Below are 17500 nucleotides of genomic sequence, written 5' to 3' on the forward strand. Positions count from 1 at the left end.
ATTAGAAAGCAGTTTCCACTTCACAAATAGAAATAAACCGGTGTGAGGATATGAGGGTAAATATCCTTGGGCTCTCTAAGAGGTGCTCCCTCGCAAGGCCTGGGGAAGAGCTCTGAATTGCAGCTGCTGGAAATCCTACAGCAAAATGCTCTCCGCAAATCCAGCTCGCAGGTCGAATTGATCCCCTTTGTTTCTCTGTCGGGCTCTGGCTGGAGAGCACCGGGTTGCTGTGTTCAGCTCAGCTTCCCCCTCTGAAACACAACTGCAGTCTGAGGGACTTTGAGTACATTGACTTGAAACAAAGCAACAAAAACAAGGAACGTGATCCCTGGAATGCCTTCACTGGAGAAGATGCTGTGTTTATTTTTATACTGACTAATGAAAGCCTCCTATCATACTGTTATTCTAAGGGCATTTCTAAAATATCCACATCATCTTTAACATAGCTTTTTTTTTTCCCCTTTTTTTTCCCCCCTCGAAGGTATTAAAAGAAAACTGTAGGAAAAAAAAAAAGAAATGAAAACCAAACTAACCCAGCTCAGGGGGTGCCCCTGCATCCAACTGTGGCACCCAGAGGATTTATGCTGTCCTTGCCCCAACAATCTGAGGGTGATGGGTGTCTCTGTCAGCTGTGAGCTGGGTGCTCCCAGTGCCCCCAGCGCCCACACAGCCACCCCCAGCCCCTCGAGGCCCTGTTCTTCATGAGCAAAGGGAGCTCCAGAATGGGGAGCACCGTGGATTTCTTTATTTGTTTTAAAGGGGAAGATTTAGGCGCAGACAAGAATGGCAAGCACGCAGAGTGCAGCCTGCATCCCTCCGCTCCTCCGGCCTCAAAGGGAAGGAATAGATGACTTCAACACATGGCGGGGGTTAAAAAATACGAAGAAAATTTCTTAAGCTTCACTCCCTGCTATCAACAGTTTGGAATTTACACTGGTGCTTTACATCATTACCCCAGTCGTTCACAGCTTTTTAAGGCTGTAATGCAAACCAGATGCGGGCAGGACGGCAGGGCAGCGCTGCAGAGCAGCTCCCACCTCTCTTCCTGCACTGGGGGCTCTCCAGGAGCAGCAGGCTGCTTCAAAAAATACCTGGCCCAAATTGAGCATTTGCTTGACATGATGGAAAAGTGAGTGCTATTTTCTGTTATATTGCCCCTATTCTACATCGACAAGATATATTTTTTTTTAGATATTTTATTATTTATTTTTTTTTGCTGTTCCCAACTGATTTCACAGTAGTGAACTCCGTTTATGAATTATCTGACACATTTCTTGCCATTCTTCTGACAACAGTGCTCAGTGGAAATTTCAAGGCACCTCTCTTCTGACAAGTAGAAATATCAATATTTGAATAAATTGTGGATTTTAAACTTCTCACTCTGATGCACCACAGCAAGGAAGACTGAATTTTTCTTTTGCTGGGTCTAATCCCCTTGAGCCTAAAGGAAGAAATCTGTATGCAGCGTTTCATTACAAGAAAGCTGTACTGAGTGACATTTGAAGCACACATCTAAGTCGACCTGATGAAGTTTACTTCCTTCAAACAACAAATAGCAGCTTTGTATTATTTCCCCTTCTTGGGGGAAAAAAAGCAAAAGCATGATGTCTGAGCAAAAAGCCGAAATGTTGATTCACAAATTGACAGGCCAATCTTTAAACAAATGTGTTTCTTGGGGGAAAAATGCAGCTTTGTTCAAGCTGAGCATTTTTCTTGTGCCTGACAGAAGCATTCCGGGGCTGATTAGAAGGAACTTGTTAGGGCTCTGTCTCAGACACTCTGACTCCACTTTTTAACAAGCATGCAAAGAAAACAACATAAAGATAACAAAACATTGCCATTACCATCTATGGGCTCTGTTTTGGCTTTTATTTTTTTTCTTTTACCTCTCAGCTCGGAAGCATTTCCCCACTCATCCCGCACATGGCAGTACCGGGATGGCAGCAATAGGGTTCAAGGCCCCGTGTAGAGCTCAGGGGCTGTGGGAGGGCCACGGCACCATGCAGAACTCACTCATCTCAGGCCTCTTGCACCCTCCTTGAAGGGTCCGCCTCATCCTCACCCAGCTTGAAGGACACCACTGTTCATCTGCCCTTGCTGACATCACCCACAGAGGGCTTACCCCGCTCTGGCTGAAGTACACTGGGAAACTCTCCAAAGCAAAGACATCCACCTTCCACCACATCCAAGGGCTGTGGGCTCAGGATTATCTACATCCAAAAAGCCAGTGGTTGCCACTGACCTGGTTACAAAGATCTGTGCAACACCACTGCATTGGCAGGCCCTCTCCCATACAAAACATACCTCTACAGCTCTTAGCAATATTAATTACTATAGCACACAAACTGAAATAAAGCAAAAGGCAGCAAATATGAAAAACTGATTTAAAACATTTCCAGGCTGGATGTGGCTCTGGGCAGCCTGGTTTGCTGGTTGGTGACCCTGCACACAGCAGGGGGTTGAAACTGGATGATCATTGTGGTCTCTTTCAACCCAGGCCATTCTATGATTCTCTGATATGATTCTATGATTTTCCCCTGCATGATTCTTGAGGTCAATGAGATCTGCTGGCTGGAAACACCTGGAGGATGTGGACATTCCACATTCACTCAAGTGAAAACGTGTAGAAAGACAGTTAAGAGGTCAGACCTCAGAAAGTACTTGAATCCTGAATATTTCACTGCAGCATTTGCTACCTTGTTCTTATTGGTGGTATGAAATCTGTTTGGAACACTTCCCACTGGAAGCCAAGAGTTTGGAGGGATGCTGAAATGAGCTATGACAGCAGATAGAATTATCAAACAGAATCATGTGGCCCTAATCTCTGTGTGTGCAGCTGGGGAGAACTGCAGCCCACGGTGCCCCTCCAGCCCCAGATGGCTGCAGAGAACAGGGGCACCAGGGCTGGTGTTGGGACCAGTGTAGGGCTGGGAGCAGAATCAGGCCCTGGCACACAGAGCTGCCATGGCAAAACCCCATGGGCAGAGCTGAGGCTGAGGCCATGGGCCCTGGTGGCGAGGGGAAAGCCAAAGGCAAAAATGCAAGAGTTCAGTTTCGAAGGAGCATCTCAGGAGCATGCAGCACCCTGGGCTGCGTGGGCCCTGGGCAGGAGGACTCAGGGGATGTGGTGGTTGAGTCAGTCATACTACGGGCACTGGGGGCACCAGCCTGCCCTAACGAGGCTGTGAGCAATAACAAGAGCGACCAAATGGCAGCTGTGTGCTGACACCTCCCCTCCCATCGTCTGAAGCCCTACCATTAAACTGAAATATTTGTGGTGATACGGTGAGCTACAAAAACAGGGTTTAGCTGCTAAAATATATATATATACACAACAATCAGCTCATGACTTCTGCCTGAAAATTGGCATAAGCATTTCTTGGTGGACCGGGTCAGATACGCTGGTGCCACTGTAAATGAAAAATTATGCTTAGGGGAATTTCTCATTACGTCAAATACACTTGCACTCCACTCAGCAGACCTCAGGCTTCTCCTCTCGTTCAGTCCCTCCAGTGGCACGGGGCCAGCCTGACACTGATCTATCTCTGCAGATGGGAGATAATCTTTGAAAACAAACCTAAAACCCTCAACCGGCGTTTAGTTTGGGGTTTGGCTTTTTCTTTTTTGAGTATTGTAATGGAACTACAAACCAGTACCTGTGTGCCATATGGGGCAAAGAATTTCAAAGCTCTTGGATTTGTTAGGCTATCATCCATTGATTTTTTTATTCTCACTGCCATATAGCTCATACAATCTTATCCACTCGTACAGTTCTGTTGAATGAGGGCTGACAAACCACTGATATTTTGCACGTGGCTCCATTCTTTCCAGGAATACTTTCCTGAATGCCTCCAATAACTTTAAGTTAGGGTAAAACATTAAGAGCATTCTTTTTGACGTTTACGCCATCCATCAACCCACAGACTTTTTCTGTGCCATTATTGCCAGATTCCCACTAAGATTTATGTTGCTGGAGAACACCATTGGTTCAAAGCTAAACACTGAGGTACACCAAATTATAAAGACAGTACAATTAGTCACATGCTTCTGTTTTCCTGAAATCAGTTCACATTGCATGTTTTCACACTTTTGTATTTTCCTTTTTCACTTCCTCCTATACACACCCAAAAGACAGGGGAAAAAAAAGCTTTTTGGCACACTTTGATAGGAATGGGCACCAGTTCCTCTAAAGCCACCTGTCACAGAAAACCTCTTATCTACTCTGCATCCTTCCCTGACAAGAGCAGTTGCCCATTCAGCCCCCTGGAGCCAACTTGGAAGTCGCAGACTGCACCTAAGAAAGCGGTTAAGCAGAGCTGCTTTACCTGGCACATTAACGTCAGTATTGTTTTCTGGCTGAAGCTGTGTATACTTATGGAGGTGTGTTTTTAAAATGCAATAATAATTTGCTTGGGAGAGAAAAAAAAAAAAAGATAATTGAAGTCAGAAATTGGGCTTTTTCCTCTCAGCATTGTGAAAGACAGTAAAACTAGTGTAAAATCAGTGTAACTTAATTGACTTTCCAATGCTAATTTATGCTAATGGAGGTTCTGGTCCATAGTTTTCACCTGGGAACTCAATAGCAATGAGTGATGGCTCCAATTAGTCATTATAATTGTGAGTTGCTAAAGCTAATATTAGTAGAACTGCATGACATTCTGGGTATCTCCCCAAACTTTTCTGATAATAAGTCTTGTTCCACACAGCTGGATCATATTTAGCTGCAAATGCATCTCAGCTGGTTTCCAAGTCTTTTGGGTTATCCCGAGTGTTTGCAGGGCATCCTCCCTCATCCCACCTACTTGTCCTGGCCCCAAGGTAAGTGCAACCCAACAGATGTTGGATGGTTGCTCCCTCCCGAAGGCAAGTGTTTAACATCCAGGCAAGATGGCTACTTGGATGCTTTATTTGATGAGCTTCGCTTTGGGTAACTGATACGGGACACATGATTTCAATTACAACCTGCAAAAATCAACTGCACCTTCTCTGTATGTTTTTATTTGGTTGTGAGTAGTGATGTTTGCTGAATTAGATATGGATGAAACTCATAGTGCTTTACAGTAAGGTTTCTAGGGTGATTGTAGTGTCTCTGTGACAATGCCAAGTATATTAAACAAAATCAAATATAATCTATTTTCTCTATTGATTAATCTGATATGAAAATTTGCATTGCCCATAAAAGTTCTGCAGTGGTGAGGACAACAAGTTAAAAGTACTCAAACATATTTGTAAGACCCCATGTAACAGATGGGTAAGTCCATAGCTGAGTAAGTAACAGGTGGAAAAGCTGGCACCCAATGTGAGGCAGGATTCCTAGGATAGATAGAAGTATCTTGATATCTATGTGACTCAGCAGTGGAGAAGCTGATAATGGTTTGATGACAGGGAGGAGAAGTAATCTGCAACTTTAGATCCTCAGTGCTGAGATGAATAGGATAGTTGCTGCTTCTCAGTGCTACCAAAGGGATGCCTGCATGCTGGGGCAGACGTGGCCACACTCAGTTCTGCATGGGCAATGTTTGGATTCTGTTTTCATACCAGACTTGAAAAAAGGTCCAAACTTATCACCCAATGATGACTTCTTTATTAATTATAATTAATTGGCCTAATTTTATAGGAGGCTTCTTTGGGAAGGTACTCTTTGCAATGAGTTCCAGGGTCTCAGCCTAGAAAAACTTGCTTTGCTTTGATGTAAATGGATGGACAGTGTGTGAAATGTGTGTATCAACTGTGTGCATATTTTTGCATAGTGCCCAATGGTACTACCACCCACTAATGAAAGCTGCAATTCTTGCTAATGATTCCATGGCTTTGCACCACAGTGGACAGAAGAGGGGTTAATTTAATCCTCTACACAAGACTACAGAGAGAGCATTTTACTTCTAGTTATTATGGTTTTCAAGCCACCATTTCCACAGGTAGTAGCAGGCTGCCACTTCGAGGTACCCCCATGAGTTTGTCACCTTCACAATTACTAACTTATCCAGGGAGATCAATTGATCAATTAAAGTACAGAGTGAAAAAAGAGAGAATAAGCTTTAGCTCATGCAAAGCAATTTGCAGACAGACTTTTCAAACTGAAGCTATAGCAAACTGAGCTTCTCTTGTGGACACAAGGAAGACTGCATGAAGCATGGACTATGGTCCACGAGCTCAGTGCCTGTGATCACTTGTTTTGCACTGAACAATGTGCAGCCAGCATCTCGGGCTGTGTTTGCAATGAACTCAACCATTTGGCAGCTGAGTGCAAGCAGCCAAAACCCAAACTGGATGTAAGACTCCCCACTCTGAAGTCATATACCATTGTTGCTGACATCATGCTGCCTTCGCTGCCATGCTCACTCCTTACCAATTACATCACACAAAGATATTTTCTGTCCTTCAGAGGGAACTGCGTACAACCTCCTCAACTGGTTTTGTCTCAACCTCTTTCAAACTGAAGATTCTGCCCTCCATCTGTGATCAAGATCCATAAGGGACTTAGGAGGATCATCTCCTCTCCTAAATTACAGTCTTTCTTTGTCGAAGAAAAAATCTGAAGCTAAAACTTAAAGAGAGGGACTAGAGTAATCAATCGTGTTTAGACATAGAAGCTAATACTAGCTGAAGAACAGATCTTCCCAAGAAAAAGCCTGTTAAGGTAGGTCATAAACCAAGGGCAGGGGTGGGCATCACACTGCGTGGCCCTCAAGAAAGTGTAGCCTATGTATTTATGTTGGTTGGATACAACGTAATAATACTAAAACATAAGTAACAGAAACCATCATATTACTCATTTAAATGGATCTGTTGCTTTTAGAGGGCAGAAGAAGACAGAAGAGAGCATGCATTTTATATGTAATTTATTTATGGATTATGATGTGGATGGATTTTTGTAAGGGAATGAAAGAAATAGGCTTCTTTCTCAATGCACTGTTTTGTAAACAGTTGCACTGGCTTTAGGAAAAAAACTTAATAGGAGGATGCTCAGGGTTCTCCATATTAAGGGGCACTCTGGAATTACCTAAGGCTTTCTCCAGGGTTGTTCCATTATGTCAGAAGTATTTATATTGCCAGAAAGCTGTAAGTCAACTGCGGAAAATGTATCAATGAAATTCTTCGAGAAAGGACAAGAAAAAAATGACAAAATAAAGAGGAACGATAGTAGGCATCTGCCACAAACCACTTGATTTGGAGGAGAACAAGAATGTTCCATTTCGCAGCACACTGTAATTGCAGAAGACTGTTAACCACTGTAACATCTGCAGAAGAAGGAGCTACAGCTAAGTGTTAAGGTTCTTCTCTTTTATAGAGGATAATTTTATGTTGCTCGAAATAAAGATTTAATTTTTGCCCGCAAGGACTTTGTCCCTGGAAAGCATTAACGAGAAGAAAAAGAAAGGTTCTATTCTTAGCTTATTTTGGCAACTAATCCAATTAGCAACAGTAGTTGATTGGATAGCCAGCCGGCTGAAATGAACTTGCCTATAAATCTTATCTTTTAATAACTTCAGCAACTTCCTAGCGTTAATTTTCTCCCGTCTCCTTTAGAATTCACGGTTTCCTGGTTACCTCTGAATATTTGGGAGCTTCTCTTCTCCCTTCTTTTCCAACCTGTCTGCTGCCATTGTACGACATTGGTATCACCTTCTCTTTGGAGCAGGGTGCTTAGCAGAACGAGATGCCTTCCAGCCTGGGACCTTCTGATGGGACCCACTCCTAGTTATCAGTTCTTGCTCCCCTTCCAGTTTTCTCTTCACTCAGTACATTGCTCCCTCTTCTCTTTGCTTCTTTTCATCCCCCATCCTTCAGCTGTTTGTGTCCATTATCCTGTTCTCCAAGTCCACGATCCTTTTTTCTCTCCTTCTTCCTTTCCAGCCTTGTGAAAAACAATTACTTTCAATGTTGACCCTTCCCTATAGGGTGTCTACTTGCAGTGCGTTCCTTCCCACCTCTCCTGAACACTCAGACTGAACAACAAGGGGTCAGAGCAGTTTTTCTTCAACAGGCTCTCAACTAGGGAGAAGTTAATTAATTAGCAGAGAGAGCTTCTCTGGGAGTAAGAGCAGGAGTGTGCGTTCCCGCTAGGCTTCCTGCTCTGTGATTTAGATAGGCTGTTACATTTCACACCCTTATCACTCCTCTGCTGTGAACAAATGTTTGGTAAATTTTAGGGATCCTTTTCTTTAGTTGCTGTCCACAGTTGAATTTGATATGGTCTCTGCAGTGGGTTTAAATGTTTCAAGGCTGATGATGTATCACAGGCCTAGGAAAATTAAATCCATGTTTTTGGTAGGAAAGCTGAAAGGTGCATAAAGGACCTTATTTTACACTGTTACCACTCAGTGTTAGATAATCCATGATAATAAAATGACACTTTTTTTACCAGACCGTTCCTCTTATAGCAGAAATACAAGATTAATTAGAGATATTTTTTTTAATCAGCCCCCTTAATATCTTGTTGATAATGTTAAAAACTGGGAAAAGGAGAAGTCAGAAGCTCCAAAGAAAGATGATTATGGTAATTAGCTACTCTTTCAATAATGCTTTGAATGTACCTCTATTCTACTCAAGCCAAATATTTTATATGCAATAATTAATTCCACCTGACTCATTGTATGGCACCTGACTTGCAGCCCCAGTTGCAGACCCAGTTTGTGCATCTTGCTCCAACTGAAGTCAATGGCAGCTGCGTTTAGGACACCTCATGTGCTGCATATTGACACACTCTGAAGAATGGGACCCCAGGCATCTCCTGTGCATCATGTACAGGTGCAGTTACAGACACACTTAACCACTTAGCTCTTCTCCTATGTAACTCGTGATAGAACTAGAGGGAATGGCCTTGAGTTGTGCCAGGGGAGGTTTAGGTTGGAGGTTAGAAAATACTTCTACTCCAAGAGAGTGGTCAGACACTGCAATGGGCTGCACAGAGAGGGATGGAGTCACCAACCCTGTAGGTGTTCAAGGAAAATTTAGAAAGATTTGTGGACATGGCTTAATGGGAAATTTTGGTGGTATGTGGATGGCTGGATTGATGATCTTGGAGGTTATAGTGGGAGGCCCTACTTCTGCCAATATAGCCAAACCAATCTCCTGACCACCATGCATGGGGAGTCCATGCAAAGCTTGCAGGGCTACCTCCATCAGAGCATTTTTGGTTTACTTCTGATTACAGCCTTAAGAACGGTCTTTTAATATAATTGTTTATGTGATAAGAAGATGAGGGAGAAACTAGGCCCGTTAATAAATGAGGAAAAGAATAAAATTAATGACAATTCAGAAATAACTAGAACTGATTCTACACTGGGGAGCTGCCCCAGTTCCAGCCCTCAGTGGCCAGTCACCAGCACAGCACCAGCAGCACAAATCCACAGCACAAATAGGGAGCTCTGCTGCATCTGCTGCGAGCTGCTGCAAGCAATCCAAGGTGCATCAAGATGGTGACTTTTAATTTCTCTTTTGACTTTACCTAAATTCCTGTTCTGGGCAGTAGGCAGGTTGTACTGGTGTCCAACACAGCCTGAAATTCTCACTGAAAACACCGAATGCACCTTAAAAAATAAGGAAAATTATGCTTTTTGCAGTAGGAAAATTATTTAGATGGTAAGAACGACATGCATATGCAGCTATTAAAAAGTAATGTAAACGGATTGGCAGCTATGGATATGCATACCTTGTGCATTATTTAGTATGACTGAATGTGCAGCTGATATGGAGGCTATTTTGGAAGTAATAGCATGCAGTGACAGCAGGGAAATTAGGGAAAGAGAAGGAAGTTGACTCTTGATGAAGGATTAAAACATCTAAACAGGTATTTGGCTCACTGACACACTGAAGGTGGATGAGGACAGGGATGCAGGGGAGGAAGTGGAATGCATCCCAGGTCTCTCCCTCTCTCCAAAGCAGCTCTCTGCCTGACCTCCCATCCTGCAGCAATGCAGCACTACTCCTCCCATTCACTACCAGAACATGTACCTATCTGATGCCAGGACACGTGTCCACAACAACTGCTTCCAGATCAAACTACCCTTTCTCACAACATGGGAATAATGAGGAAGCCAGTTTTCTTTCTTGGCATATCCTTTAGGCATTGATCTGCACCTTGCTACAACGGTAGTGAGACAAATAAGGGGAGACAACTGAAAGAAAGCAAATCGATGCTTTTGCAGCTTACACTGAGGAGAAGGGATTTTCATATCTTATACATGAGGAAGAATGTGAGATTCTGCCCTTAAGATGTGCACAAACCAACAGTGATGGTTGGCAGTGCTGGTGCAGCTGACAGACCAGAGGGGTGAGGCTTTCACCTGGCAAGATGAAATAAGATTAGTAAATTGTAAATGCCTTTGAATTCAAGGGGAGCCAATTGTATTTAATGAAATGGGCAGGATGGAGCCTATGGTGGTCTTACGGTGAGAACAACGGGGAGGTGAAGGTTTTGTGGTCTTTTGAAGCAGAAGGAGGAAAGGATGAGAATGAAAAAGGGAGAGTGCTGAAAGCATAAGACCCAGGATAAGACTTCTGCCTTTCAATGAAAGGAAAAAGAAATAAAAGGAAACTGGTATTATGGAAGAAGAATTTGTCTGCAGCTTGAAAGTGATGTCCTCAAAGACAGCGCTGGCGCTGTGTCAGGGTGACAGAGATCAGGTGCACAGCACCCTCTGAAGCTGTGGAGCAGTTTGAAACTGATGTTAACTTTCACTCACATTTAGTTCAAGCTCACTGCAAACCTTCTGAAAGAGGGATTCAAAGGAGAGGCTGAGCTACAGGTCTGCAGAGAAAAAACAAGTCGGGAGACGAGTGACAGAGCTGTAAATCAGTTCACAAGCAGATAGTTGTAGCTCTTGGGTGAAAGAGACCACATAAAAACAGGCCCGACACCAAACAGTGCTTTATGAACAGGAAGGAAGACAAAAGAAAGGAATCAGGCTGGCACAGAAGGCAAAACAACAAAAACTGCGGAAGGAAAAGATCTCAGGGAAGCGTGTGGCTGACCATGACAGCACTGGGAAGCGCTCCGATGGGCACGGTGGCAGAAAGTCACTGATAACAGGTTAGGGGTGGAACAAAGGCAGCAGAAAGGAGAGGGATGGGAAGGGGTGGATGACAAAAGGCTGAAGCACAAGCATGCTGGGTAAGAAAGGAGGGGAAAAAAAAGAGGGAATGAAGTTGAATGTTGCATCCATCCAAAAGAAATGGAAAAGAAAAAACAGTAAGTACAAGAAAATAAATGTAAGGATTAAAGAGATAAACCCCAGCTTCAGCAACCCCGAAGGAATAGGACTAAGAGGAGCAGATCTAGGTACCCCTATGTACACTTTTTTTCCCCTCCAGCACTACTGCAGTTATTTTACTATTAGCAGTGTAATTTCTTATGATACTTATAACTCCATAATGTAGGGAAATATGATTTGGGGACTGGATTGAATACTGAGATATCTAATTGCCAGGTACTTAGGCTCAAGACAATTGTAACCAGAATATGGCTGTGCTGAATATTCCTTCTTTCTGTAAGTAGGATGCAGGGCTATGCGGCCCCATTTTGGTCTGCCCATCTCTCTGGGAGGGTGACTCAATCCCCTGCCTTTGGAAAATCACTCTTTTAAAAACCTAAATCGTAGAATCATGGAGTGGCCTGGGTTGAAAAGGCCCACAATTCTCATCTCATTTCAACACCCCTGCTATGTGCAGGGCCACCAAGCACCAGACCAGGCTGCCCAGAGCCACATCCAGCCTGGCCTTGAATGCAAAAGGGCTCTAAAGTCACTTATTAGCCACATCCCGGGTTTGCATCCATAGCAGGAAGGATCTGAAACTTCCTATGACATGTGGCAGTAATATCACTGAATAAAAAGTAGGAGCTCACATAGAAGTAGAGTTGTGCCTCACTCTGCATTACACTGTTCTTCTGTTTACGTGTATATTACAACACTAAAAGAAAGAAAATGCCTCTTTGGCAGCACTGCCCTGACTTCCACGCACACCACCCTGGTGGCTTCACTCTGTGTACCCAACTGGGACCTGGGAGGTGTGATTCAAAGTACAGCCAATGTGCAGAACAACTTCCAGCCTGCAGGTCACCACACACCACCGCCATGCCATGCTGCCCACTGGTAATGAGCAACAGCTCAGGTTTGGGGAACAATTAGTATAAGCTCACCCATCCAAACACCCACCTATAACCAACACAACGCGCTGACTCATTTAGGCTGGCCTTTTTTTTTTTCAATTTCAGTATGTTCAGTGTACCAATAATGCTCTGATGCATTTCACTCTTGACTGGATACAGTGAGATTGCTAATCAGGATTACTTGATTCAGTCAACACTGATTTCAATAAAAAGACAAAAAAAATTATCATAAATATAGAGAAAGTGCTGGCGGCAGTGACAGGTGATTAAAATCTCATTCACTTGGAATCAGCCTGATTCATGGTAGCCGAATAGAGGAAGTCTTCATATCAGCAGCAGATGATTATTATCTCACTCACTCCAAGTCACTTCTGATTGCACATGCACACACAAATTGGCACAAAGTAGATTCATGAACAACAAATCATCATGCAGGGGTCTGACCTCCTTAAAATGAGGCTTTGTATAATAATTCTTCAGAAACGAGCAGATATAGGGTGGATAATGCTAATTTACAGAGTAAGCACAAGCAAGCAAGCTGGCATTAAACATTCAGCATGGAGAGGAAGTAAGTGGATGACAATAAATTCTCAGTATTAAGCTGAAATACTTAAGATTAATTGATTTTAAGTGCTATTTTCAGCTGTTTAAAAACAATTCCAATAATGAAAACAAAGGAAGATTTCAAAGTCTTACATCAAAGAAACAGTATAAGACTCGAACTCCGGGATCTCCCTCTGGATGCTCCTGAACATTGTGTTTGGATTCAAAAAGTGAGACTTCTCTGAAATGTGGATTTTCAGTGATATCGACCTGGCTATAGTTTCAATGCACTTCAACACGGTGATAGATAAATTCAGTGAATCCATGCACTTCTATCTGTGGATTTCAGAACTCAGGACTGCCAGCCCTGCTTCCACAGCCTGAAATGCACCTCAAGGAGCAGTACCTACCCATGCACTAAGTCCTATGGATAACAATGTATGAAATAGGAAACAGCCATGCTGATGTTGGAGCTCTTTTCTTCAGAAGACACAAACAATGAATGCTCTCACACTTCCCCAAAGAACTCCAGTCATGCAGGTATGCAGCAGAAAGCAAACCATCATCTTCAAAATACGCCCAACTTATTGTGCAAAAAGATAGAATCTCTTGCCATCATTAACTGAGAATGATTGTAGATAAGTATCTCCTATCTGCTCATGCAAAGCACTTGTAAAATATTCAAAATTAGTGAATTAATGCTGTGCACAATGAGTTAGTTAATGCGCTATCCGCTATCTCTACACAATGCAGAGTGGCCTATTGCAGCCACTCAACGAGAGCAAGCACTGGACAGAAAAGCTTATGCAGAATGAAATTAAACAATTACAAGTTTTACTGCTAGTTTGAAAGATTTTTTTAGATTGACAGTGCAATCAAACACAGTAGCAGTGCCAATGTCAAAGTGCAAGTCAATATCTTAGTTAGACGTTGTCTAATAGAAATGAGTAACAGCAGCTGAAGGTGAAGGAAGACTCACTTGAATCCAAGGATCTGGCTTGTGTTCCAAGCAATTAAAGACTGTTGAATCAATGGGGGAGAAAGCAAGGCAAGACGTTATTTAGTACGGCCATGGCTCATAAAATCAACCTGTTGAAGGATGGAGAAAGGGAGAACTTTGGGGTGGTAACCAGTAAAAGCCCATTTCGGTCATCTGGATCGTGTCAGGCTGACAGAGAATGAAGCTGGGGAGTGAAGGAAGTGACCCAGTAGTCCTAACACTGAGAAGAGATAATGCTCAATTCCCTGCAGTGTCTGCATCTGATAACCCAATTATCCCCAGTCTATTTTTTCAAAGTCTCTTTGAACCTGTGACCCACCACAAACAAAATGTATTTGTGTTGTTCTTAACTGCTAAACTCTGAAACAACAAAGGACTCGTGGAACGGTTGCCAACCCACATATTTCTTCAAGTTCTACAACAATTACATTTAAATCAACTCCGTGTATTATTTCTAAACGTGGTATTTTTTAATCTGAAATGAATTGAATGGTGAAAGTAATTAAAACGTGCTGCATTGTATTAAAAGCCTTCTTAGTCAGCCAGGAGAAATAGACAGAGCCAGAAAAAACTCTGCTGGAGTATTTAACTGGAGTTAAAAGTGACACTGTTTACTATTGCACTGCAAATGTCAATTCAGCTGCTCTTTTTGTTTATTAAATGGCACTTTTATTTTGGACAAATGCATCTACTTCGCTGACTCCTTCTGGGGGAATTTATTCCCATCATATGCAGATTTCTTCAAAGCCCTTTTGTTTTGCAAGTGGTTTTTTCTGCCGGGAGAAAGGAACCTCAGCCTCTCACATAAAAACTGTGCATCTCAAAGTCTGCTGTGACTGCAGTAATTAACACACAACATGACTCGATGCTATGTTTATTCGTCTATGTTTGTATTTCTTACATTGTATCTTCCTTAAATGTAAGCAAGGTTGTCTGTGTCACGTGCACTGTGCTGTCATGAGGAGAAATGAGCAGGTATACGTATCAAAGAGCAGAAGTTATACCTGTGGATCATTAGGGCTGCATTTATTTGGGGGCTCAACTGACGTCATGCCAAAACAGAAGCATCTTTTCACAATCAGAACCCAGGAGAGTTAAGTAATCTGAAAATTATACCGCAGGAATCATAGGTAATCAGTATGCCAGTTTATCACAACAGGGCAAATGAGGGGAGAGTTATTTTTGCTGACAAGAACCTCTCCTGCAATCCCAGAAATATGCAATGAAAAATGAAAGATGAAACCAACGTTGCATCGTGGCTCAGCGTGCAAAGAGCTGTGGCACAAAGGCAAGGGGAGACAACCCCCATCTCCATCTCACAGGTCAGAATTATTCTGGAGTTTAAATGATACGTAAAAGGGATATTTTAACGCTGGCTGGGCACTGGTATTGCCTACTGTAATTTATGTTAAAATATATATATATACAACTGTACTTTGTTTAAATCGACACATATGCATCAGATGACCCGCATACACGTACTAGCACACAAAATAAAATGTTATATTACCTACAGAAGCTGGTTCAATTGTTAATTCTGCCATATGTTCAAGCATATTCTGTTACATTACTGTCTCTAGAAAAGCCCGCGGAATAGGATGGAATGTGTGAAAACATGCATGCTGTGCCAGTAAGTAGTTATTTTATGTTTGTAATTTTAGTTTTACTGACTTTGGGCCTAATCCAGTATGGAGAGCCACAGCGATGCAGACTCGCACTCCTAATGAGAGCCCTGCTGCAGCACTTGGGGTTCGTGGGCTGTGCATGGGGAGCAGGGCCAGCTCATCCTACCAGCACAGCACCTCCATGCACAGCTCCCCAGGTGGGTCTTGGTGTTCCCTCCACCTCCTGACCCTTAGCCCTGCCCTGCAGGGACAGTATCCCGCAAGGAAAGACAGGGGAGCGGAGATGCAAAATGCAACACCTTCAACAGCAGTGTTAATGTGGAATAAAACTGCATAGCTGCTCTGATAGAGTCTGTGAAGGTGCACTCAATCTGAGTTCCCTCTGGGTACTGTGGGCTGACATGGTGGATGGTAACATCCACATTGGCACCTCCACCATGGGCGAGAAGAGCCCCTTCCCCCAGCCAGACACTGGGAGAGGAGGGACCTCCTGTATCCCTGTACCAAACCAGGCCATGTCTCCTCATGGAGTCATAGAAACACACAACCATTCAAGCTGGAAAAGCCCACTGAGACCCCCACTGTGCCCACTGCCCACAACCCTCAGTGCCACATCCCCACAGTTCTGAACAGCACCAGAGATGGGGACTCGGCCACCCTGGGCAGCCTGTCCTCGCCCCAGGTCAGTCCACATCTCCTGCAGCAGCCAAATCTCACTCTCCCTTTCCAGAAAAGTGACTCCTGTATACTTTAATCTAATGAAAACTTAGGAGGGATTGAGGAGAATCATACATTTTGCTGCACAGGACCAGAGGGCTGTCCCTCGATCATGTTTGCCCATTTACAAGAGATCTCCAACTGTTTGAAGACACAAGGTAATTAATTTTGCTTTCCCTGGTTCCATATGCCAGGAAGCAGATCTGCATGGGAAGGACAGCAGGGAGAAGCCGCTCGGAACCGCCCTGCTGCCCCATGGCAAGGCAGTGGAAGTCACACTTAGATCACTTCCCAGACTGCCGAAAAACAGCAGGCACAAAAGCAAAACAGCAGGTAATGAGACAGAGCAGTGATTGAGAGCATGATGTCCCAGTCCCTCCTCTCTTCTGCTGGGCTCTGGACAAGCACAACTGCTGACTGCTCACATTTCTGTACCCTTAGCACTAAAAAATTAATTACGAGCATTACAGAGATGACTGTTTTCACAGTTGCATTTATTTTTCTGCCCGTCAAAATCTGGTCCTGGAACTGTGTGTACGTAAGCACACCAGGCTCATATGCGTGCAGAGTGACATCATGCACATCCCAGGCTGTCACTTGCTGGCGTACAGATGACCCAGAGCTGCTGGCAATGAACAAGCTGCAGCACAGAGAGCTGAAATCTCCATGGAGCTGCACAGCTCCTGCCATGGCTGCTGCAGCACAGGCAGCTGCATCTGAGAAATGTTAATGGTGTTCTCCAACACATTTATGCCTGTGTTCCCCCATCATGTGTTCTTATTTTGGGTTCCTTCCCAGTTGCAAGTCCCATCTCAGTTTGGGGAACCAGAGGGTCCAACTGCTCTGTTTTCCAAGAGGAGTGTATTCCATGGTATTTCTGGGAGTTATTCTGTGTTTGCTTGTGAAATCAAGCTTTATTTTCACACTGGAATATTCTTTGGGCTTTCAGTGTAAATTCAGCCCTGCCTGATTTAAAGGCGTATTTAATTAGTGTTTATTTATTGCACATACACATTTCTCCCCCCTCCCCTCCTCTCTCCCCCCCCCCCATACATTGAAAGGCACCCTGGGTAAATAGGACAGGTTTCTACCTCCTTGCCTTAAATTGCACTGCCTGAATCATGAGCAGCGATTTGGTAGGCTCAGCTTGCTGCTAAAAAAGCAAACTATCCCTTCAACACAAACAAGCCCAGTCAGAGAAGCTGAATGCTGCCAGACTGCTCTTCATTATGGCCACGTCTGACCCAGCACTCCCAGTTGGAGGGGATTCCAGCAGCTTTCCACAGACAAATAAACAGCAAATACTTATGGGGGACAGCCTTGTAGAACTGATTCCTTAATCAACAGTTAAAGAAGCAAATTGGATTTGCCCTATCACAAAAAAAATTAATTCCAGATTGCAGTTATTGTCTTAAGTACAAGAGAGTTGTCTTGTAGGTTTGGCTGGATAATTTCATTTTAAAAGTATCTCTAAAATTTGCCATCCCGCGGGGTTTGTGGTTT

General features: G+C 43.5%; 1 protein-coding gene across 31 annotated transcripts in view; it reads right to left on the reverse strand.

The window, feature by feature from the left end:
* EBF3 (EBF transcription factor 3) overlaps positions 1–17500 on the reverse strand; it is a 113090-nt gene that overhangs the window by 76882 nt on the left and 18708 nt on the right. Inside the window, exon 7 of one of the 31 annotated variants that reach the window (XM_085555405.1) lies at positions 13635–13675. The exons of the other annotated variants lie outside the window; for them this stretch is intronic. Within the exon in view, the coding sequence (XP_085411531.1) occupies positions 13669–13675 (7 nt within the window). The 3' untranslated portion in view covers positions 13635–13668. The remainder of the gene's footprint in view (positions 1–13634; positions 13676–17500) is intronic. 31 annotated transcript variants of the gene reach the window in all.

Source organism: Coturnix japonica, chromosome 8 (assembly GCF_054131305.1).
Source record: "Coturnix japonica strain WE chromosome 8, WE-NBRP24, whole genome shotgun sequence".
Lineage (NCBI taxonomy): Eukaryota > Metazoa > Chordata > Aves > Galliformes > Phasianidae > Coturnix > Coturnix japonica.